Genomic DNA, 24,952 nt, shown 5'->3' with positions numbered 1-24,952 from the left:
TCCTTCCTTCCTTCCTTCCTTCCTTCCTTCCTTCCTTCTTCTTTTCTATCCTTTTGCTTTTTAAAAGTTTCACCTATGCAGCTCAGGCTGGTCTCAAACCTCCTGTCCTTCCACCTCAGCCTTCCGAGCGCTAGGATCACAGGTTTGTGCCATGCATCAGCCTGTGTGGATGTTTTCCACATCACACATTTCCTATAATTAGACGATATGATGTACAGTCTTTATGATCAGTTAGCACTGATCATACATCCCCATTGTAGCATGTCTCAGTCCTTTCTGTTTTTTTTTTCTTTCTTTCTTTTTTTAATGTTGGGTAACGCTCCAGTCTGTTTGTATCATATTTTCCTTTGTCAGCCAAAATGCTTGTGAGTCTAGGACCAGCAAGCGCTCCATCTGTGACTGGCCTTTAATCCCCAACCAGCTTTTTGAAGAGAGACTTAAAAATGCTTTATTTATGTCTGTGTGAGTATATGCCATGTATGTGGGTGTCCAAGGAAGTCAGGGCAGGGTGTCAGATCTCCTGGAGCTGGAGTTACAGGCAGCTGTAAGCCACCCAGTGTGGATGCTGGCAACCTAACGCAACGCAGGTCTTCCTAAAGGGCAACCTACGCCCTTAACCGCTGAGCAACCTCTTTTAGACCCTAAAGACGCCATGTTTATAACAGCCCTTAATTAGTTGTTGGCTTACTCATAAATATGTGATCACTTCTCAGATCTAATAATTAAAAATTAAACATTATTTTAAAAATCAGTTTGTGCGACTGGACAGTTGAAATAATCCTTCTGTGTAATTAATTATTAGGCTCAATAAATTCACTCAATTTTGGTGGGCATTCAGAGTGGTTGAGAAGAAAACTTATAAAGTTTTCTGCCAAACAGCAAAGTATAATGAGTATTGTTAAGTATTATAAAGAAGATAAAATGTAATATATATGATAGAAACACTGGCCGTTTTGGCAGAGAAAGCTCCATACTGTGTACTCCTTTATGACAAGAACAGCTCTGTGTCATGCAGGCCGAGGACGCCCTTACTTCATCTTTTTCTGTGGGGAGCTGGTTTTCCTAGCATGGTCTCTACCTAGGCCCTGTGCTCTTCCACACTCCCCAGCAGCGGGGGGAACTTTTTTGTTTCCCCCACTTCTCTGAAGATTTGCCAGCAGGAGGTGTGGGAGTGAGGTCAGCTACAATCATGGAGTTTGGTGGGCTGAGTTGCAGGCCAGAAACCCAGCACAACAGCCACGGGACTGTTCACCTGGCCTTTCCCTAGGCATGGGTGCACCTGTGTGCTGTGCTGGGCAAGGTCTCTCTCTCTGTCTCTCTCTGGGGCTCATGTGGTGGGATTTCCTGGGCTGCATAAAGCTGGGCTTGCATGTCTCCTGTAAAGCCCTGCCCCAAGGAATTTCTTCTGCCCCAAGGAATCTGAGTAACGTGGCAAATGGGTTCTCTCCTGTTGTTAAAAGGCAAAACCCCACCATGCTCATACTTAGGACAAGCCATAAGCACTCACCGAGGTCAGAACTTACAGAGATGTCGCCATCAAGGGACGTTGTGCTTTGTTCCCAGGCATGTGGAAACGGGGAAGGGCTCTGGCTTTAACAGCTGTGGATCTTGGCAGTGGATCTGCTTTTAACAGCAGTGGGTCTCCCTGCCTGCTCATCTTGGCAGTGGAAGATGCTACCTTCCTCCTTCCATGAGAGCTGCTGTAGGATGGCCGGACTTGCAGGGCTCTCAATAAAATGCTTCTTCCTCAGATGATTTCTTTCACAAGATTTGGGAGGAAGAGTTCGTAAGGAAACCTTCAAGGCTTTTCCCCCCACAGAATAGTGCTGGGTTTTTGAGCCAGCCGGAAGCCATCTTTCCTTTCCTGGAGTACCTAGGACTTTGAGTCAACCACAGGGCAAGACCAGCAGTGAGCATTTGCCAGGCAGTCATGGATCTGGGTAGGTTCTGCAGGGACTACTCTCCCGCCTCCATGAGCCTTCCGGACAGCATGGTCTTCCATACAAAATCCACTTTCTCGTGGGCTGAGAAAAACGTAGGCCTTCATTGCGATTTTCATTTTTCATTTATATCCAAATGTTGGAGGGATGAAACCTCAACTGAAGAGCCACAAGTAGACACTGACAACTAAGAATAGGAACCAAATGCCATAAATATCCAAGCAGGCAGCTTGTTTCCCTCCAGTGGCGTTCTTGCCAGAAATGGCTGCCTGACCGAAGAAAATGTTGCATTGCTGGAGAGTGATAACTTACATTTCTCCACCACTTTCTAGCAGGCTGCTTTCCTATTTCATTGCATTCTGTGTGAGGGTGAAGGAAATACTTTCCTGCTACGGCTCACCTAATCTTGGACGTGTGAGTCACTGCCATACTGGAAGTTTCTTAATTCTTAGAACTTTTGCTTTTTTGCGTGTGTGTGAGTGTGTGTGTGCGTGTGTGCGATGCACACGTGTGTGGGTGTTGGTGGTATGTGGGTGCATGTGGACACATGTGCGTGTAGGCACAAAAATGACCCCAGGAGCCCTCCTCACTTACTCTCCACTTCACTTCCCGAGACAGGGACCCTTTGCCGAACCCAGAGCTCATGGATTCAGGCCGGTCTAGCTAGCCAGCTCATCCCGGAGCTTTCCTTTACTCCTTTACTGCCACACCTGGCCAGCTGTTGCATGGGTGCTGATGATCTGAAGTTCAGGCCGAATGCTTGCAGGTTATACACCGAGCCACCTCCCCAGCTCTCTTTCCTAATCGTAAAGGAAGAACGAGAAAACCTGCTTGTAAGGCTCTCCGTCCGGGTTAAGTGAGCTCAGGTATGAATCAGCACAGCTGCACAGCAAGTGTTGACTCAGTGTTAGCTCTTGCCGTTCCACAACTATCACATCATAGGAGATGAGACGGTGGCCAAAGGCTGGAGACCACAGCACTCCTGGAAGCACGACCCGAGTACAGCTGTGAGCCTCCGGCGTCCGCTTCATTCTTCTAGGCGCCCGTGGCCGTCAGGGGTCTGGTGGCGCTCCTGCTGCCCGCAGTCACCAGTCCAGTGCCCCCTCTCTCTGTGCCTCTGGCTCACCCGTTTTAAACGACCGCTTTTGTATTCACAGAACATCATCAAGAAGGTGATTGGGCAGAAGTTTGTGTACAAGTTCGTCTCTTTCCCGGATATCCTCAAAATGGATCCTCACGCAGTGGAGATCAGCCGGGAGAGCCTCCTGCTGCAGGACAGCGACTGTAAGGTGTCCCCGGAAGGCCGAGAGGTCCACAAGCACGGCTTGTCCGCCCTCAAAAGCACAAGCCGCAACGAATACATCCACTCAGGCCTGTACTCGTCCTTCACCATCAACTCCCTGCACAACCCCCCTGAGGCCTTCAAGGCCATCAAGACAGAGAAGCTGGAGGAGCCCTGTGATGACAGCCCCCCTGTGGAAGAAGTCAGGACTGTGATCAGGTTTGTGACCAATAAAAGCGACAAGCACACCACCAGGCCTGTGGTGTCCCTGCCTTCCACCTCCGAGGCTGCGGCGGCTTCCGCTTTCCTGGCCTCGTCTGTCTCAGCCAAGATCTCCTCTTTAATGTTGCCAAATGCTGCCAGCGTTTCGTCTGCATCACCCTCCTCATCTCGGTCCCCATCCCTGTCCCCCAACTCTCCCCTCCCTTCCGAACACAGAAGCCTCTTTTTGGAGGCAGCCTGCCATGACTCGGATTCTCTGGAGCCCCTAAATCTGTCATCGGGCTCCAAAACCAAGTCTCCATCTCTTCCCCCAAAAGGCAAAAAACCCAAAGGCTTGGAAATCTCTGCACCCCAACTGTTGCTTTCCGGCACCGACATCGGCTCCATCGCGCTCAACAGCCCAGCCCTCCCCTCGGGATCCCTGACTCCAGCCTTCTTCACCGCACAGGTAAACACTCTTCCCATGATCCCAGTGGGAGGCAGGAAGAACCACCCCTACTCTCCTCGAGAGAGATCGCTTGGCTAGTGTCACTGTGTACACTGAGAGGCACTCACAAGGAAAGGCTTGGTATCCTGGCAACAGAGGGACATTTGCTCTTTGTAACCTCAGACAGATCATACACACACAGGCTATGAGGGTTAGGGAGACCTCTAGGGACGTTTGTGCTTTGGGGGCATTTAGACCTTAGGAAGTTTTTAAGGCATATTTTTCTGGAGGCACGTGTAAGCCTTTTGCTTCCTGATAGGAACATCCGTGTTCACCGGTAACGGTGTGGAGCCATGTGTCATGGTGACCTTTAACAAGAAACACCAGGGTGACATGTAGAAGGAAAGGTCCCACCAAAAGCAGGGTTGCTGAGGGGAAGCTCAGGTCCCACCACGGGGAGAGGAGAGCAAGCCATGAGTGGAAAAGTCGTAGCTACTGCGTGCCCCCCATGTGTGGCCTTTTTTCCTTCAGAAGTGTCATGGTAGTGTCTGGTTCAGCTGCAGGGCAGACAGAATAGGTGATCCCAGACCAACACAGATACATGCTAATGGCAGAGATTAGCAGCCTTGGCCTAGATGTTCTTCTGCCTCCCCAGCTTCCTAGGTGTGGGGCAGTGGGCAGCTGCTCTCTGAGAGTTAGGCTGTGTAGTAATGGTACATTGGAATGGTTGGCCTTGCTACCTTACATAGCTAGCTCCAACTAACTGGCAGGCATTATCATCCTGGAGCTTTGTGGTGTGGGAGCATGGTTTAGGTGGGCTGGAATCCTGGGCTCTGCTTCTGTCATTGTCCTTGTTGGGCCTCAACAGTAGACATCGAATCCTTTGCATGTGCCAGACACTGGCCACACATCACACGCCTTGCCATCTGTGTGGTGATAGTGCCTCCCACCCACCCCTCACTTGTGTGGATACTGTTGTTGTCGTAACTGGCTGGCTGAGATGACTGGGGACAGGGGTGAGGTACCTTGACCTGGTTCCAGAACTGCAAGTAGGAGGAATGTGTTTGGACTCCTTTTGTCTGCTTTCAGCATCTACTCTGAAGCTAAGCACTCTATGCCATCCCTCGGGGAATAGCCCAGCAGCTGCTCTTATCTTGACAGCAGCAGTCTATGGGGTCTGCAGACCAGCCTCGAGCAACTCTTTGCTACTTTGCTGTGCAAGGCTTTCCCGGGGGCTGATGTGACAGCTAAACCCTTGTGAAGTGGCAGTAAGAGCAGCTCTCATTCCTGAGGAGGGGCCCAGGACTCTGTGATAGGTTGGAATGGGCACGTGCACTCCTAAATTAGCATTCCCTAACAAAGCACTGTTGCCTGGTAACAGGCAAGAAACTGCCTCTGAGCTGCTGCTCAGGCAAGTTAGAGCCGCCAGGTGGACAGTCTGGCCTTAGTGTTTATGTTTATGAAGGTTGAGATTAGTCTAAAGTAAAGCCAAGGTCACCTCTGGTTTTGGTGTCTGTGTTCCCTGTTTATCTCCAGAAAATTTCCCCAGGTTTTCGCTTTGGCTTTGGTCCTAGATACTGTGAACTTCAGTGGGGTAGAACCTCTGATTGGGGCTGAGGGTGGCAGAGCAGGGGTTAGGAGTAGAGGGACCTTGGCATCCTAACATCCTAACATGTGGACAAAGCATTAATTCCCAGAGATGGAACCTGCTAGAATGGTCTGGAGAGAATGCTTAGGAAAGCCTGGCTTCTGTAACAGAGGGCCTGTGTCCTCAGGCATATGAGTTTCAAGCTGAGAGGATGCTATTCTCATTGAGTGGGTACCAGGAAATCCAAAAATGGGACCCAGGCTTTTTAGGAGAAAGACACGGGGAAAGGTTTGAAGGAGTCACACAGGTGGTGAAGGAGGCTGCATGGGGACACAGTGGAGCCTCAGGATCTAACGCCACCAGAGACTCCATGCTCCTGATGTGTGCGCTCTGCTCACTGTGGGCAGCTGACAGGGAGGGACAGAAGGGCAGAGGTCCCGTTAAGCTCAGGCACACCTGTCTCCTCTCAGACAGGACCCTTAGGGGTGTTTCCTGACAAACCTCAGGTCCTTAAAGATTAGGCTACGCATCAAGCCAGTGTAAGATTTTGATCTACAGGAAAGCTCCCTGAAGCAGGTTGTTCCAGGGGTGCCGAGAAGCTTGCCCACCCACGGTTAGCTCTCCCACCCACCCAAAGCAAGCCCTCCTGGGGGACAGGGCCCAGAAACACATTGAGCATCAGTGAACCCTTCACAAGGGAGGGCTCGCTCCCTAGCTCACAGGCTTCCCTGCCTACCTGAGCACTTCCCCTTATCCATGGAAAGACTCGATTCTCCTGTGGGGTATGTTTAGGAAGTGGGACCCTGTCAGCACATAGCATTTGGTCTTCTGTGACAACACCCACCAAACCTTTCCCCCAAGGGTAAGCTTTCTTTACAAGAGAGGAAGTGTGCGCTCTTCCCAACCCATGAGGAGCCTCGATGTGACATGTCACATGACCACTGTCCTTTTCCACATATGCCATTAGGTCCAAATTCAGTTTTGGAAAATGTCATCTTCAACTTGATATGCAGAATTGAAAACCAGCATGATTCTGCCACTCCCTCGGAGCCAGAGCTGCCACATGTCAGGAACTCCGGAAAAGCTGCTGATAGGGCTATAAAGAGCTAGGGACATCACCCTTGGTTTTCAGTTTATAGTAAACAAACTATAAAGAGCTGGGGACATCACCCTTGGTTTTTCAGCTTATAGTAAACAACAGTTGCCAGTGCACAGGCAGGCGCTTCTCCAACAAGACTGAAAAACTCGAAGTCAGCTGGGTAGAGAGAAGTAATGACATCAGAGCTCAGCCACAGAGGTCCCGTCAGAATCTTGCCGAAAAGCAGAGTGCTTGCTGTCTCTCTGTTGGCTCAAGCTACCAACACAGAGGGGAAAGCGCTGTGTGAAGCCCTCCTGGCCTCCAGCCAGGCACCTTGGCAGTGCCAGGTGCCAGCTGGAACTTCTGATTCTGTCTTTTGCATGTCGTTTTCATCTGTTCCCCCCTTCCTGACATTTTCCATTTGTGTTCCATTCCCTCCTGTCTCCTGTCTTTCCAAGGTGAAGTTCGTTCAGAATCCAAGGCCGATTGATGCATTTTAGTTCTCATTTATGCCAAGGCTCCTGTTCCTCACCTGTGCTGTGCAAGATGCTGAAATCTGATATGTTTTAGCACTGGGCTTGCAGTCACCGTCAGAGTCTGAGTCTGAGTATGCATGCCTCAGGGTGTTTGCTCAGCAGTAGCCTGGGATTAGTGGCTGCTTGGAGACAGCCTGCTAGGTTTGAAATGCTGACGCCTACTTCCTATGTTATGGGGTGGTGAGACAGCTTTGAGCCAAAGTCAAAAGTGGGAGTTTGGGGCAATGTAGGACCACCCTGTCCCCCGTCCCACTTCTGGGGTGGTTTCCATCTTCTTGTCTCATTTACCATTATCAATAGAAGAAAAACATTTTTTTTTTCCTTCCTTCTCACAAGGGTTGTTCAGCTTCCTTATTCTGGTAACAGAATTCTAGCCAAGCCTCCAGCTGTGTTCATAATGACCTTTCCTACAGACAGAGAATTTCCTTGTAGAAGGTCTTTGCAGTAGAAGACATGATGTTTCTTGGCTCCCAAGTTGTGGGTTGCTCCAGGTAAACAATCCAATGGAGTGCCTTCCCTCCTCGTGCCCTGGGATCCCTGTGTTGCCCCCTTCTTTTGACCGTGTGGTTCTCTCATCTCATTTTGTTCTTCCCCACTGCCCTGTACTTCCATTACATGCATGAGATTCCCCATGACCCATATGTGATTCCTCCAGATTGGAGCTATGAATATTCTTGTGGGATTCTATTTGTCTTTTGAAGTCTTAAAAATGTTTTTTTTTTTTTTAACCAAATTAAGACAACTTTGTGGCTTTCTAGAGATTCAGGCACTTCTGAGACTTGACAAAGAATTGTTATGATTATTTATTGGATGTGTGATGGTGGGGCATCTGTGCCATGGCACAGGTGTGGACGTTAGGGGACAACTGTGGGAGTTGGTTCTCTCCTCCTGCTATGTGAGTTCCAGAGATCTAACTATGACTTGGTGGCAAGTGCCTTTATGTTGACCACTCTGGGGTGCCAGGATCATGGGGACTGTTGGCCTCTATATCTCTTTTAGGGTATATGAGTTGGGGATTTTCCTTTACTTTTCCTAAAGTCTGAACGATTTCCTTGTGCCTCAAGCCCACTCAAGACAGCAGCAAATACTAGCCACTGAGTAGATCATGCACATTCTCTTTTCTCGTTCATGCAGTAAATGCCTCCTCTTTTCATCAGTTCTCTTAGGCCTAGTCACTGAACACCCAGGCACTTACTAGCTAACCAAAGTTAGCATATAGACATCGATCTTGTCCTCATGAGCTTAAAGGTGCTGCTCAGGAGGTAAAGAATATGGGCCAATATATAATACAGGGTCAGGAAAACTGCCTGAGAAGTTGAGACATGGTTTGATAGGAAATTAACAGCTTCTAGAGGCATAAGCCAAGTGGAACACACATTCCTCATTAGAGTTAATAAATAACCACTGAGCATAAGTTTTTGCAAGACATAAAAAGGACATGAAAAGTGACCAGTTTTACAACCTTCGAACCTAGCCATGATGAAGTGTGCACAATTGGCACACACACACACACACACACACACACACACACACACACACACAGTTATGTCCTGCACAGGAGACCTGAAGAGCACAAGGAGCAAGAACATTTGGCTTAGTTCCCTAAACTGGAAAGGAGCACTCCCTCCCACCTCCCCACCCCAACCCCAGTGTAAGCTACTGTGGAGCTAGGGTTACCAAACCTGGGTGGAACAGTCCCTGAGAGCTAGGAGGCACAAAAGGAATGTTAAGAAAGAAGAAGGGGATTAGCTTGTCCAGAGGAGTGAAAGACTGTTGAGAGTTGCCATGGAAGGGTCAGGGGTTGAGGAACCAGGAGGAGTCTTTCTGGCAGCCAGGATGAGAGCATGATGGGCCGAGAGGAGCACGAGGCCAGGGTGTGGAGAAGCACAGGGTCAAAGAGGAGGAGCTATAGTTTAGTGAGATGGGAGGCACCCTTCAAGGTGAAGGCGGCAGTGGGCTGAGCAGGGGGCCCTGGGCCTTGTGAGTGGCCGGAGGAGCCGTGTGGCGGAAGTCACCCTGATGGTGCAGATGCAGAAGGAGTGGCTGTATCTAGTTAGGATACCCTGTGATACTCCAGCTAAAGGACAGTGAAGATGTCAGGCTGGAACTGAGAAAAACTTAGAGAATAGCAGCCAAAAGACTTGGTGACTAGCATGAGGGGTGAGAGAGCCAGAGGTTGAACACAATGGCCTTGAGAAGCTATTGGAGAAAATCGTTACCGGTTTGGACCAGGATAAATCAAAGAGGCCTATGATACATTCAGGTGAAGATGAACCAGCTTAGGAGAGAATAAAGGGACAAAGTTAGGGAGTCACCAACATGTGAGGGAAGGTTAAAACCATGGGAACCATGGCTGGGGAGTGAGGGAAGTTGAGTGTACAAAGACTGGTAAGTTGTAAATCTGTGAACTGCTGCGTGATAAGCCCAGGACGCAAAACCAAGTAGAAGGGCTCACAGAGGCAAGTTAGGTGTGTTGTAAGTTTAGGGGACTTAGCATTGTGGCTAAGGAGTCCTATTTTTTCTTTCTGAAAGTGAGCGGATTTTGAATGAGGTGTTTTAGGGTGACTATGCTGGCATTGTGTACAGAATAGATTGGGGGCATGAGGCAGGTGGTCTGGTCTAGGTGGTGGTTGTAGAATGTCACTGGTAAGGGGACTGGATCTTGAATGTAGCCCTGAAGGAAGTGAAGAGATACACTGAAAATAAGTGTAAAATCCCTTATACCTTGGTGACCAGGTAGCTCACTGAATGGTGGGTAGGGCCTTGTGTGCAGAAATCATGCCTTATGTTCTTGTTTCTGCAAATATTTTCAGTCTCAGTCAGTGTACATGCTGAGATATGCAACTGATGGTACTGCTACAGAAATGCAAGTCTTGAGAAGTGGTGGATATGAAAAAATGAGCTCCATTTTGGACATGTAGGTCATTTCAGGTGGAGGAGTTGAATGAAAAAAATGAAATAAAAGAGGACACGATAACCCCTTAAATTATCGAGATTTTAATGTAGATATAAGGGAGGAACGCAGGCGGAGGAAGAGTCCAGGCCATGAGCGAGAGAGGAGTGGCTGGCCAAGAGAGGTGAGAGGGCCCAAGAGACCAGCCATTTTGACTCTCTTTGGTCAGTGCTCCCCCTCCAGGTCATCAGGCAGACACAACGAGGAGGCCCTCAGCAATGTCCTGAGATAACCCAGGCCAGGCTCTTTAGGGAGTTTCCCTTCAAAGCTACCAGGTAGTTCTTCCTTTCCGGCCACAGGCTCTCCAAGGAGCATGGCAATAGGAGTGAATGAAGTCATCTCACAATGTTTATTTGCATGCACTACAGAAGACATTTCAAATGTGTTAGGCATGAGAAACAGGAGGCCACTCACTGCATTCTGAGTACATCCTGTATTCCTTGGAAACAAATGAGCAAACCCCTCTAATCCGGAGGGGAATGTAAATTGGAGACTGTGGACATAGAAATCCTCTATTTTATAGATTACCCAGAGGTCTGAGTTTGTGGCCTTGAAGAGAAAAGGGTAACTGTCCTTTATGGTTTAGAAGATTGTGTAGACTTTAAGAAGTCTTCAGTAAGGGTGAACCAGAAAGCCCTGACATTGCTTATTGAATGTTAATGTTGACACACTGTGGTTCGAACCTGGCTGTGTTGTATCTCAGATCACATGGGTCTGTGGGCTGGAGCCCAACACACCTGCACAGTTGGCTTCCCAGGTGAGAATTTCTCCCCCGAACAGATAAAGTCCATTTAATGAGTGTGTCAGGTGCATTTTATATTTATTACTGATTCACAAATTTAAAAAAATATTAAGACGTAACGCGAGTGTCTTAGACTTGACATTTCTGTGTCAGTTGTGTATATATTAGGAGTTTCTATGCAACTGTGCATTTTCATTCTCCCCAGTCTTAACAGATTAAGACTGAGGTCCAGAGAGGGTGGGTTGCTTACCTGAGGTTGTCTAGCTAGTGAGTAGAGGTTCTGAAGATGGGAACCCTGGCAGAGCATACGCTTAGCCATTAATTTTAAACGTGAGGCCAGCTGGCCTAGCACACTTGTCAAATTTCCTCCAACTAGGAAAACAAAAGGGAGACTGATTCAAAACACGTATTTATCCTAGTAACCTCATAGGCCATTCAGTGTGTAGGAGGAAATGCCATGGAACCAAAGACTCAAATAACTTGGTTTAAATTTGTTTACCTTTCAGCACTTCAGCTGGAAGGCCACTGGATGTTTGTCTCTCTCCCGCTCAACAGAGCAAACCTTTCAATTTAGGTTTAAGCTCAAATGCTCTTGATAATTATTGAAGCTGCAGAGGGCCAGTTCTAGGAAAAAATAACATGGTAGCATCCAGCATGATGCACTCTGAAATGCTGGCGCCTATGCCGCGTCTTCACACAAAGAGTCTTATTGAGGGGCTCCTTCTGGTCACCAGAGGTGCAGACACCCTGGGCCAGGGAGTTTGCCTCTGCGGAGAATAAAAGCCTTGCAGATTTCCTGGCTTGGGCAGGTTGTTTCTCCTGCCCTTTAGCTGGCTTGTGGGCCAGGACTCCTACTGAGTGTGGGCAAGCAAATGCCAGTCCCGCCACTTCTAAGAAATGCTAAGTTCTGGCTCCCTAGCTCGACTTCCCATTGCCAGGGCGATGAATTCTTCCCAGCCCTGCATCCATGCCGAAGCTCGCCAAATCAGCCTTGGCTTTCCGAACAAGCTGCCGCAGACTATGCTAATAGAATTTCAATTATTAAAGGGCTGTTGATAATGGAGAGTGAAGCTTGACACGATCTTTACAGACGTGTGTGCCCGTGGGGGTTGTAAGCTTTGGGTGTAATCCGTGTCCGCTGTGGCCAGCCGCTTCGATCAGAAACGAAGGCCCTCCCAGGGATTCTGTTTTGTCTGTACATTTCTTTGTTTACTGGGAGCAGGGGGTAGGGTGGAAGGGACTGTTCAGACAAGCTGCTGCAAACCTGACTTTTCCACCAGAATGTTTTAGGCAGGAATCTGCCTAAGAATTGTGAAGAAAATTAGTTTGAAGAAACCGTAACCACTCCTCGTCATGTAGGCAGAACTAAGTTGCCGGTTTTCCGGAGAAGGCGAGGCTTCGTGCACTGACAGTGACCCGTGCATCCAACCACTGCTGCTTTTGGTCGTGGCTGGCGTTAGGTTGAACCCTATCAAGATCTGCCTGTTGCCTTGTCTTCTAGACACCGAGTGGGCTTCTCCTGACCCCCAGTCCGCTGCTCTCCAGCATACATTTCTGGAGCAGTCTTAGCCCGGTCGCCCCGCTGAGTCCTGCCAGGCTGCAAGGGCCCAACACACTTTTCCAGGTAAGTGTTTGCAAATAAGCTTCTCCACACGGGTCATCCAAAAATGGCTTTTCCCTAAACTCCACTAAGGTTCTCAGGGTACCCTCTGCCACACACTCAGTTACTATCTCGAGTTTCTAAGGGGAATTCATAAGGATTGGGTTGCCCTTTAGAGGCAGACATTCTCACTGAGGCAGAAAAGATGTACCCATGTCAGGAATCCAAACATGGAGAGACTTCAGGTGTTCTGGATACACATGACTACGAAAACTGAAACTTTCCTGCAAAATCATTTAAAATAAAAACAAACCAATTTTTATAAAGGCTCAGTAAAAGACTTTAAAATAGAATCCAACTAGTCAATATATTCACATGAAATACACATTAAAAATACAAATTGTGATCAATCTTTTCCAAACTGGAGTAGAAAAGTTACCTGCATCATTCTATAAATTATAATCAAGCTCTAATCTTGTGATAAAACACTATGCAGGATATGGTTAAAGAATAATGAAGTCCTCTCTGAGGTAGGTGAGCACATTCATTATTCATCTGTGTTCTGGAATCTCCCAGGAACCTTACTATCATGTGGAGATCAGTATTTCTTCTGAGTCTCCAAGACTGCTACTCACCAGCTGAGGGTGTTACTATCTTGAGTAGGTGAATACAGGAAGGGGCAGGAAGGAAGCCCAAAGTGGACACAGTGTCAGCTACTTGCTCCCTAATTCTAGCACGGTCTTATCCAGCCTTCTTGATGGCTCACCCCAAACTGGCTGTAGCTCCTGTTCTCACTGCATTTGACATTTTGTATTATGACTGCCCATTGATCTGGCAAACTCCACCAGAGAGTGCCTGCCACCCTATGGAGGGGAACCATGCCCTGTTTCACTGTGAACATCTAGCACATCAATTGGCACACAAATGTCAGTCATTCCTGGCGACCCAATGGCAAGATGCCAAAGCAGATATCAGTAAACGATGTTATGAGCTCAAGTCTCTCATCTAAGTTGTTTTGCTTACCAAGGTTAGTTTTTGCTGAGTACCTCTCTGTAAGAACACAATGTATATTCAATAGGATTTAGGGTCTCACTGGAAGAACTGGGGGAGCTACAGAGGTTTTGATTGCTATCATGTGCCTCTGGTTTCCTAGCTGGCTTGGTGTATGGTGTCATGATATGACTATTCCCTGGAGTGACTGGGTTTCCTTTTCTCCCAGCCCCTTCCATCATCACAGTTCAGTTCTAGTCACGCACAGTAAGCATGCTGCTTTTGTCATTTTAGCCTCAAGTGGCAACATTTTAGTAAAAGCGAGGCAGGAAGGAGTTGCATGAACACACCAGCTCCTTGGGGGTAGGATTGCAATACCATAGAGTCCAACGTGGCACTTCTGCAGAGTTTAGTAAGTGTTTGGACAATAAACAGCTTCTCATTTTCATTGTTATTGGCAGTTCTGCCATCTCATTGGTGCAGGGCTTGGAGACCTCCTAGGAAAGCCAGAGGGAACCAGTCGAATTGTTACTATTCCAGTATTCCCAACAGTAAATACAGTTTGTGCCCACAGTGGTTTGATAGGCAGGATTGCTGGGGGCTGGGAGATGTCCACACCACAAACCCAGCTGGTTCTACCAAGCCAGAATGTGTCAGGGTCACATGGATAGTGTGTCAGATAAAGATGCTAGGCCCACCCTCAGGCTTGGACAGGGCCCGATGAAACATTTTCACTCATGTTTCTTATGATGCTCTAGTCTAGGAACTATATTCTGAGATCCTTTGCAGACTAGGGGGTCCTAATTTACATTTAGAATTCTGCAGATTGCTGCATATATAGGTCACCTGCAAAAAGTTTCGATTTTAATTTTGGCAAACAGGCTACAAAAGCCATTCAAAAACAGCTGGGGAGTGTAGGAGGGGCTACAATTTAGTCTGGATGGCTGTCAGGTTGTGTGGCCTGGGGTTCTCAAGTTATGACCGCATCCATGAGGCAAGGAGAAACAACTCTGGACCATTTAAAATATTATTACTCTTTGCATAAAAAGGAGCAATAGAGTATGGTGAAAGGTGGAGATGGCAGTTTTAAAAATGGTAAACAACAAACATGTCAAGAGGACTGAGATTTTTAATGAAAAAACTAATAGAGATCCAAATGGATTTCCCAGAATTCAGATTACTACTGTACCCCTTCAAATTTAATACAAACAATAAACCTCATTTACATACACTGTGTTGCTGAACAAAAGAGAAAATATGACCTAAGCACATTCTGAGCAGAGTGGGCAAGTTTCCTGTGTGAGCTTTGGAAAAGCAAACTGAAATCCTTAGGTGGATGGTGCTGGGTCATTCTTGTCCAGATCCCCAGACAATGATCTGTCTCCTTTTCTATCTTAGAGGGAAAGGAACTGGCACAGGGTTGCACACTGTAGCTTTGGCTAGCCTGGAACTCACTTTTTAGCTCAGGCTGACCCTAACCTCACAGTTGTCCCCTTGCCTCGGCCTCCTGAATGTTGGGATTACAGGTATGTGCCAGCCTACTTAAGACCATGACTAGAGCAGATGAGAGCAGATATGGCAGAATTTCTGCCAAGGAGGGGTAAGAAGAGGACACTGACCTCTCTGAAGAGCTATACTTTCTATTTGCAAAGTGTTTTAGTAAAAAGAGAGAGATGTGAAAGCCATGGCTGAGCGTGAATCTAGAGAGCCTGATCTACAAACACTGCAGTTCAGCCTCATCCAGCCTGTTGACCAGATCTGGACTGTACCGCACAGGCAGGTACAGGTGGAAACGGGCAGAAGTGACTCAGTTTCCAACTGACAGTACATTCTGTAACTGTTAAGCTCGGTATATTTTTACATCTGTGGTGGGAGAAAAGCCCATACACGTGCCAGGAGAAGAAAAAAAAAGCCAATCGAAAGAAGTATGAAAACTGAGTGTATACAGAACAGACAGCAATCCATTCTAACACATGGAAAAAACTAAAACTAAAGATGATTCTTTTACTGGCACCAATAAAATGGTGGGAGAGTACCAAAAAGAGAGAAGATGCAACCATTCTCAAAATATGAAGGCTCAAGGACAGCTCTTCTGCAATTCACCTTCAGTCTCCTTGGGAGTGGGGGCGAGGACACGGGCCTTGGCTTAGACAGTATAAACTGCAGAAAGGCCTGAGAACCCCACTGAATCACAGTCCCACAAAAAACAAACAAACAAACAAACAAACCACTTCCAGAGCCTCGGTAAAGACAGAAAGCCTTACATGTGCCAGTTACCATTAAAGGAGTTAAAATAGGAGCTGGGGAGTTTAGTATGGCTGGAGATAAAGCTTGGTTTTGCTTAGGAGCTATGACCTTTAGCTAATCGGAACCTCTGAGTTGTTTTTCTCGTTTATAAAGTAAGGATAACAAAGATTACTTTATATCCCTAGACACCCAATGAGACAGCCAATGAGACGGCGGCCTCGAGAAGCAAAGGCACAGGATGTGTTACCCAAACAGTTTAGGGGGAAAAGTATTTACTCATTCTACAAATATTTATTGTACTTCTAATGTGTGCCAGGTTCTGCAGTTTGATATTCAGTGCTCAAGTTTAATATTTAACTTTCCTGGGCTAAGCAAGGATTAAGCTAAGAGTACCTGGGAGATGAACTGGACACATTTCATCTTTGGCAGTGTAGAACTCAAGCTGTGAGCAGCCGCTTATTGGAAGGGTGCTTTTTCTCACCCTTCTCCATTTGGGATTGTAGCTGAAGTATTTGCTCAAGTTAGGAAGTTAAAGCATAATGCCTTCATTCTGTTTATCATTCCAGTTACCAACAATACAGAAGTTTCACTGTTTGCCTGTGTGAGGGAGATTTAATTCATTGATATTAAATCAATGAAGGTATTTTCTCATCCTCAAAACTTTCTCCAAAATTAAGATAGCCTTTCTTTTACAAAAACTACTCATTTTATTGTTAATTATGCACACCCACAGAATACAGGAAAACAGACCTCCTGCCACTGGAATAATTGTAAACCATGTGCTGTGGGTACTGGAATCAAGCTCAGGTCCTGTCAGCAGAGCAATCAGCACTCTTAATTGCTGAGCTCTCTGTCCAGCTCCCCAGTCCTCATTTTAAACAAGTACTGACAACTCTGTTGTGCTGTGAAAAACTGACAGCAAATTTCAAATTTTGAGGTTACTGATCCATATGTAAAGGATCCTTGTTTCCAGTTTCACCCCCTCAATATTCAAAGCAAATCAGGAACCTAGCTAGCTAGGTTAGCACCTTTAAAAAACAGTACTAACACTTTGGGGCCTTAGGCGCACAGAATAGGGACATTTTCTGCTCTCTCCCCACCCCCGTTGCCCTAGGTAACCTTTGTAAAACAGATCAGCAACCAGTTCCCTTCACTGGACTCAGAACTGCCTCCACTGCTGTGTCTAGGCATGAGAGGAATGCAAGCTCCTCAATGACTTTGCCACAATTACTAACTGCCTCTCCTCTCTCGCAGTTCCCCACACTGCTCAACGGTCACGTGCCGGTGCCGCTCCCCAGCCTGGACAGAGCTCCGTCCCCAGTCCTGCTCTCCTCCAGCTCTCAGAAATCATCATGACTGCCGTCAGCAACTAACGGACTCAAAACTGATGAAGTCAGTTTGTCCCCATGGGCTAGTTTACCTGTGTCATGAGAAGGACATTGTGAAACCATGTTAATTTGGTTTGCACTTTTCATAACACGGATAATCTAGATGTATGTTAGCATTTTAAAAACCATTTTTTTATATATTCAGCTATATATGAAAGTCTGTTTTGCATTAAGTGGATTTTAATGTTTGTGTTTTTCTATCCTTTTATCTCTGAAGTGTTGAACACTGACAGTGAAGAACCTTTCTTAATGTTTTCAATAGAACTAATAAGGATGTGAAGCCTTTTATTGCTTTAATTCTGCATATGCTGAATCTGCTTGTACACACAATGTAACCAGCTGTGCCTTCCTTTGCATTTAGTCTTATGTACATGATTTATGTATTTCTAGTGTTAAGAGAAAATGTTTGAAGCACACATTAGCATCAAACAGCTCTCGGTAGAATGTTATTTTCTCAAGTAGACAACATCTAAGTGTACTCCCATCACTGTAAGAACTGCCTTAGGACCTCTCTTGAACTGAAATCCAGTAAATGTAACGTCCAAGTAATGTTTTTATAAGAATGAACGAAGCCATATTTAGACAATAAACATTCTCTAAAGTACATGTTCTAAGCGCGTTTCTTTTCTTCTCTTTCTTTTTTAAAGATGAACATTGAGAGGCCAGCTGCTTAGCCGTTTACAGTAGCTTTCTACTCCTGGCGAAGTCTGGAATACTCAGGCTATGTTAAGTTCACACCTGCCACACTTTCAAGGGTACTTCCCAGGTTTATGTTTAAAAGAGTAGGCCTACACTTTTCATTTCCTACAGCCACAACCATCTGGTATCTTTACTGGGAGTTAGGGTTTCTTTAGATTACTGGCATGACAGTTAATATTAAAAAACCTAATGCTTTAGGGAGAAGGGTAGCTCAGTAGAATGTGTGCCTAGCATGTGTTGAGGCTGTGGGTACAATCCCAACAATCTGTCTCCCTGTCTCTCCCCAAGAAGAGGGCGGGGAACCTACTAATAATGTTTTGGAAGACACTCACAGATGGTGAGTTCAAACAACCAAGAAATTGTTATGCAACACATTTCTGTGTGTAGGCACAATTTTTGATGGGCTGAACAAGCTGGAGTGGGCTGGAGAGATGGCTCAGAGGTTAAGAGCACTGGCTCCTCTTCCAGAGGTCCTGAGTTCAAATTCCCAGCAATCACATGGTGGCTCACAACCATCTATAATAAGGTCTGGCGCCCTCTTCTGGTGGGCAGGCGTACATGTAGGCAGAACACTGTATACATAGTAAAGAAATCTTCAAACAACAAACTGGAGGAATTGAGGCCCTGCTTGTAGAAATCGGCACCCAAGAGACACCACTTTTTGTATTAAATTGATGATGAGTATAAAGGTAATCTGATAAAATTCTTCAGGAGCTCGCTGTGGAACTGATGATGCAGTCACTCAGATGCTCTGTAGCAAAGGCTTCCTGTGGGGTGGGGTGGGGCTGGGAAGGCAGCAGCCCCTCATCTGGTCAGAAACCCAAACGGCAGCATAAGGGGAAGCTCTAATCCAAGACTATGGACTCGAAACACTTCAGTTTAAGATCAGATGAACTGTAACACTCATCAACACACAGGTAAAAAATCTAATCTGAAAGGTGCCTCCACAGTCGTTCCAAACTAGGTACTAAAGGATTAAAAGAAGTAAAGCTTGTGAAAAAAAGGTATTTGAATTTTTAAAAGTCTAAAATTATGGTTAGATACTTACAAATTGTGCCTTTCTACTGAAACTGACTGTCTAAGGGGCATGTGTCTTCACTAAGGGGTGAAAAAGCCCAACTGTAAAGCCATGGAAATAGCTACAAACCTATAAATAGATACTCTGCCACTCCCTCACGGCAAAGAATAAATCCGTTCCAAAATAAAAAGCTGGTTCAGGGAACTATAATTACTGAACACAATGTCAGAGCCAGGAGGGGCTTTGAGATTGCTTTCTTCCAGCTGTTCCCTGGTCAAGACAAGCACACAGGACCAGGTGGGAGAGCCTCGGAGCTGCCTGGGGCCATGCCATTCACTTAGAATACAGTCAAAACTTAAGTAAAGAAACATAAAGCTAGAGTGTTTAAAACTGCTTAATGAGAATGCATTTTGATATGGAAGATTCTTACAAAGAAACTAAAGGAATTAATGTGCAGGTATCATAACAAAGTTATCTTTTTGTAAACCTTTAAACTATAAATGCTGTTTCAAAATGTTCAAATGTTTCTTCCAACTACTGTGGTTATCCTATATTCAACATTTGTTGATTAGAAATGGGAAAATACTGTAATTCTTGGTAGATCCAAATACTCACTGTTGTGAAGAGAATTGGAGGTATGTAGAATATTAGCCTTACTATCTTCTAGGTTTTTAACAGGAAATAGGCTCCAAAGAATACAAAGAACACTAACATTTTTTAGGCTTGCTTCATCAGTGTTAAATTGCTACAGCGGAGGCCGGAGCTCTAGGTGCTCACTGTGGAGCCTGCGCTCAGTCTGCACACAGCTTCCCTGTGGCTGGAGAGCTTCGTCCTCTTCCACATGGTGTGTTTACTGTGGTATTGCTTCGTTGAGTAAAAACTTTGTAATAGAAAGTGTTAAGAGGCAAGTGGGTTAGTTCACTTCCACGCACTCACAGTGACTCAAATGTCACTTCTATGTAAACAAGATGCCTAAAAACACTGTTTCCTATCTCTCAATATGCTTTCCATAGACATTAGGAGTAGAGCTCAGGGGAAGAGTACCTGCCTAGCATATATGAGACTCTAAAGTCAAGTGTATACACACACACACTACCTCACCCCTGAGGTCGAATAGGGGGATAATAAAATGGGTGTGAGGTGATCTCCTGATCTTTTAACAGGAGGCCGAGAAGACTGCTTAGTGAGTAAGGCCCACAAGGGCCTAACCTCATCCCCAGCACCCACGTGAAAAGTAGAGCATGACTGTGCATGTACCTGTAAGTCCAGCACTGTGTAGGCTAGAGACAACGGAGGCCTGTTGGCCACCCGTCTAGCTGAAATGGAGAGGCCTAGATACCGTGAAAGACCCTGACTCAAGGAAGTAAGGCAGAGTGCTGAATGGGGCATCTGATGTCATCTGGCCTGTGTCTATGCACATGCACCTATAACACACACACACACACACACAGCAGCAGCAGCAGCAGCAGCAGCAGCAGCAACCACCACCACCAAAAAGGGACATATGAACTACAGACTTGTTAGCAAAGGTTTTCTTCCTTGTTTTACTTCAGTGAGCTCAGTGGTTCAGCAGGTGGGTTGGTGTTGGTGTGTGTGTGCGTGTGTGCAGGAAGGAAGAAAAATAGTGGATACAGAGAATACAGTTTCAAAAAGGGACAGAGATTCACAGTTATATACGGTGTAACACTTGTAGGTGTGGCAGGGATTTATTCCCTTAGGGAAGAAACATGTGAAACCAACGATGTTCCAGGAAGCACTGCAGAAACGCTCCTCCTACCCAAGAAGACAGCACGTGTGTGGTGTTGTTTATAGTTTATCTTAGTCTGTTCTAAAAAATGCCCATTTACTTTAATCTTCACCTCTTCTCTGCATCCATATTCCCTTCTCACCTTGGCTTGTGTGGGCCCAACATGGGACTGACACTGCATTCTGGCACCCTATTCCTAATGAGTTTGGAACCTAAGACCCACTTTCGTTTTATCACATGACAGTTTCAGTTAGTGATAGCAACTATTTCTAAACTACCTCAGATGTACTGAACACTGTTCGAGGTCAGGACCACTCCCGCAGCTCTCAGAGGGAAGTACTATTATAACGAATTTTACAGATGAGGAAATAGAGACCCACTGAAGTTAAGTAACTGACTCAAAGAAACAGCTGGTCAGCTTTCAAATTTACACTCTGACTGTAGAGGACATGATGTCAGTACGTTTAAAAGATTTAAACTAGTAACCCACATCTTTACACTGTACCTGGAAAACGAACACCACTGGTGCTTCCAAGATTCCGAGAGATTATAACATGCCCTGCCTGGACATCACCTGTACTGACTTTATTCCTAGTCCTGTGTGTGATCTCTCGATTTCCCCTCTACCGTCTCTGTATGTGTATGTATGTGTGTGAGAGAGAGACAAGAGATAAGAGACACACAGATGCAGAACAACTTGTAGCTTGACTACAGGTTAGTTTTTAGGTTTCTGGCATAATTGTTGACTACTGCATCTGTCTTTAGTTCAAAGATGAAAGACAAGGCCAAATTAATGTAAATGATGAGTTTTACTTACAAACATGGATTTCCTCATTCATGTGTCTTAATCAACAGAAAATATTTCTTTAAAATTTATCTGGTCTAAGACATAATCCTTTCCTTCACAGGACTTACAGTGTAGTGAGTGATGATAAAAGGTAAATAAGTATCATTTTATATTTTGAATTACATGTACAATAGACAGGAAGGCAGTAAAACAGGAGGGCACATAACCCAATTTATGGTAGAGTAAGGTACACAAAAGGACTTCCAGAAGAAGAAAGAGTTGAGACTCAAGAATAGGCAGGAAAAGAAACATTTGGAGGAACTCAAGCCATCAAAGAGTAAATTGTGGTAAGACACAGTAACGTGGAATAGTTAGCAGCAACCAAGCACACATTCAAAAGGAAGGTGGGCGTTTCTAGGTAGCTACAAGGGAATGAAAGAAAGGTTGCCTAGCGGTCTGGAAGACCCAAACAGCTCCATCACGTCCAATGCAATCTTCTAATGAGTTCTAATGTTTCCACAACAAAAGATGCATGACCGTTAGCCCCAAATGACCCTCCATAGTCCATCCCACCACAATCTCACCATCTCATGCCTCACTGCTTACTAGCCCAGGGGAAACGGTCACTTCAGCTGAAGGTGGGCAGGCACATCTGTAGCTCCTCACTACACTGTTCCAGGAAGTCAGAGCCTTGCAGGAGTGAAGGCTGTGCGCACTAGGATTCCATGTCCTGCCCATAGTCCAGCTGAGCATCTGTCAGATGCTGAGCTGTCATCACCCAGAGGTGCTCAGATCAGGTGCTCCTCAGCCACATCTTCATGCATGTTTGTCATTCATCCCAGACATTACTGTGTCTATGCTGCAGTAAGACTGAGGTGGAAGAGGGCAGTAGGGAGAGCCACAATTCCTACGCCAGTCTTATCCATCTGTCTTTTCTCACAAGTGTCAGTCTCTAAAGTGACATCTTTCCAAAAAACAGTTAAGTTTTTTCCCCGATAAATTAACTTCTCTCATGGAGAATCCACAAATGAAGAGGCCCTTGAATCACCACAGGTCAAAATTTTACATTCCTTTCATATCAAAGTAGTTTTATACTCAGTAATTTACTTATGTTCTCCCTGTTTTGGAGGGTCAGATGCTGTCAGCAGTGTTTCTAGGTCAGAAGTGTGAACTCTTGCTGAGGAATAATGGCAAAGCCTCCTGACCATGGAAGTCCAGGGTCTGAACTTAGCATCAGAAAAAGTTCCAGGAGGAAAACATGTATTTCTTTGTGTATAAATTAATATATTAATTTAAAAAAAATTCTACCAAGCTTGTGAGCTTGTATTACCATTTAATATTTTGATATAGATGAACACATAAAACAAAGAAAGAACTGGTTTAAGAGTCTAGATGAGAATATTTAACTAGAACCACTGGCAGAAATATAAAAAGATATGACATCTGGGGATAAATCTCTCAAAACCAAACTAAAAAAACTAATGTATGCACAATTATCAAAACAAGTATATACACACACACATATGACAAAGGAGGGAAGAAGATAAAAAAGGTTTCCTACAAAGAAACAACTAAATACAAAACAATACGGTGTTAGGGGAATGCTTAATTCATTCCGCCTCTGACGCTGGCAATGTACTAACACCAAAGCGAGGCAGATGCTGCAAACCAACAGGACAGACCTAACCCATCGGGAGTTCAGGCAAAAGCTCCCAAGCGAACACTAGCAAACTGGACTGAGCAGCATGTTAAAGAATTAGAAGTAAACATGACCAATGTGAAATCTAAAGGGCTTTGACCAAACCTGAAGTTTTTAGAATGACAATCTTCAAAACACTCTCAGATTTCCTAATTTTGAAGCAGGGAGGTTCAACTACTACAGGCTGTGCAAATATTCCAAAGAGAAGGAAAAATTCCTTGAAATCAGAGTCACTTTTGGTCTCAAACATTTTCATAAAAGATGCTTGAGCTTTAATTCATCACCAATGGGGCTCTTCCCAGAAATGCAGTGTTAATTTAACATACAAAAATCAATGAAGGTAATGAATGAAGAAAACGACACGATCATCAGAAATGATAAGAGAAAAAGCTTTAAAAAAACAAAACAAAACCCCAGGAACCTCCCATTATCAAAATACTCAGTAAGCTAGGAAGGAAGGAAGTGCCTTAAAGGCTGGGGCTATATAAAAAACCCACTGCTAGTTGCACCATGGCTCGTGAAGGCCTGCACGTTTGTTTTCCTCAAGACAGGTATACATGTTAGCGGCCTCCTCTCACTATGCAGTAATACTGCACGTCTAAAGATTAATTAATGAGAGGAAAAAAATAGAGAAAAAATTTAAAGGAAAAAGTAAAATTTTCTTCAGATGACAGAATCTGGTATATAGAAGATCTTAAAAAATAGACAAAAACCTTTAAAGTCAACAAAATCAACAAAGTTGGAGATTACAAAAGTCAAAAGAAAAATCATCTGTATTTCCAAGTACTAGCTGAAAAAATAAAAAAAAGAAATTAAGAAAGCTATCCGACCTAAACCAGCAGCAAAAACACCTAGGAATAAATGTAAACATGGGGGAATAATAATCGTATGTTAAACACTACTAAGTGTTGCTGAGAATAAATTAAAGACAATTTAAACAAATAGAGAAACAATTCAAAGTCATGGCCTGCGAAAATGCTGTTAAGAGAACTCTACACCTAAAGGGAGGCACAGGATTTAAGGTCAATGCTATCCCATGGTAAGCTCAATATGGCTCTTGGTTTGCTGAGGTGGGAGTTTCTGTTTTTTTGAAACTCAGTTGTCATGTGAATGTGTTTTTTGTTTTGGTCCTAACTGTGTGATGTGGGAGTGTTCCCTTCCCTCCAACACAAAACAGCCACCGAGAAAAGACACATGATGTTTGTCAGCTGGCAACTACCTCATTCGAGGGGCACGTTTTTGTGATCTAGAAAACATCCTCAGGAGAACTCTGAGAAGGGATAAAGAGAAGCCCATACACAGTGAGACAGCGCTTTGGCATCTCTACATTTTGTAACAGTTTGCATCACTTCGTTGTTTTTCTATAGAGAAACACTCCAGAAAAGTTTTCTTGCTGCTTTGGAGGAGTGTTGCAGCTTCGGCAGACTTGCGCGGCTTGGGCGGAGTCTCCTCACTTTTGCTGAATGGTGCTGAAGGTGCTGCTGGTGCTGTTGGAGCTGCTGGTGCTGATGCTGGTGCTGCGGTTTGTTGCTTTGCTGTCTGACTGGACTGCTCATATCCTGACAACTGAGATCGGTAATCCCCAAAGAACCCCAAACCCCTTATCAGCAGGAAGTAGATGATAGAAGTCTATCACCCCTTTCCCTACTAATCTTCTTCCTAAATGGAAGGGCGGGGGGGGGGGTGTTTGGAAGGGAGGCAGAGGTGTTTAAGAACCCTAAATAAAATAGGTGTTTGAAAAAGCTAAGCCTACAGTTTGCTTTTGTGGAACTAAGAAATCTTATTCTAAAATTTGAAGAGTTTCAAGTGATTCTGGATAACCTTAAATTTTACATATGTCCAACCTTCAGCCTGCCAGCAGCATGGGACCAAGAATGGTTATGAATATAGCCCAACTTGAGCAACTTCAAACACTGTGGAAATTTTTTTTTCCAACTCATTTTATGTAACTTGGTTGTAGAACTCTCAAGTATGAATTTTGTAGATAATTATATCCCGTTATAATTGTC

At 45.2% G+C, this 24,952-nt stretch overlaps 1 protein-coding gene across 2 annotated transcripts in view; it reads left to right on the top strand.

Moving 5' to 3' along the window:
- Elk3 (ETS transcription factor ELK3) overlaps positions 1 to 17,599 on the top strand; it is a 61,673-nt gene extending 44,074 nt beyond the window's left edge. The window contains exons 3-6 of one of the 2 annotated variants that reach the window (XR_008722556.1): positions 3,098 to 3,441; positions 3,762 to 3,892; positions 12,270 to 12,392; positions 16,860 to 16,933. Coding sequence is in view for 1 of the 2 variants with exons in the window: in XM_055627969.1 (XP_055483944.1) it covers positions 3,098 to 3,892; positions 12,270 to 12,392; positions 16,860 to 16,961 (1,020 nt within the window). In the remaining variant the exon portion in view is untranslated. Of the gene's footprint in view, positions 1 to 3,097; positions 3,893 to 12,269; positions 12,393 to 16,859 lie in introns of both variants that reach the window. The other variant, XM_055627969.1, reaches the window with a different exon arrangement.
- Positions 17,600 to 24,952: the final 7,353 nt, after the last annotated feature.

Source organism: Psammomys obesus, unplaced genomic scaffold (genome assembly GCF_907164565.1).
Source record: "Psammomys obesus unplaced genomic scaffold, mPsaObe1.curated_primary_1811, whole genome shotgun sequence".
Taxonomy (NCBI): Eukaryota; Metazoa; Chordata; class Mammalia; order Rodentia; family Muridae; genus Psammomys; species Psammomys obesus.
Note: the sequence above shows the minus strand (reverse complement) of the source record. Positions and strands in the feature narration are given on the sequence as shown.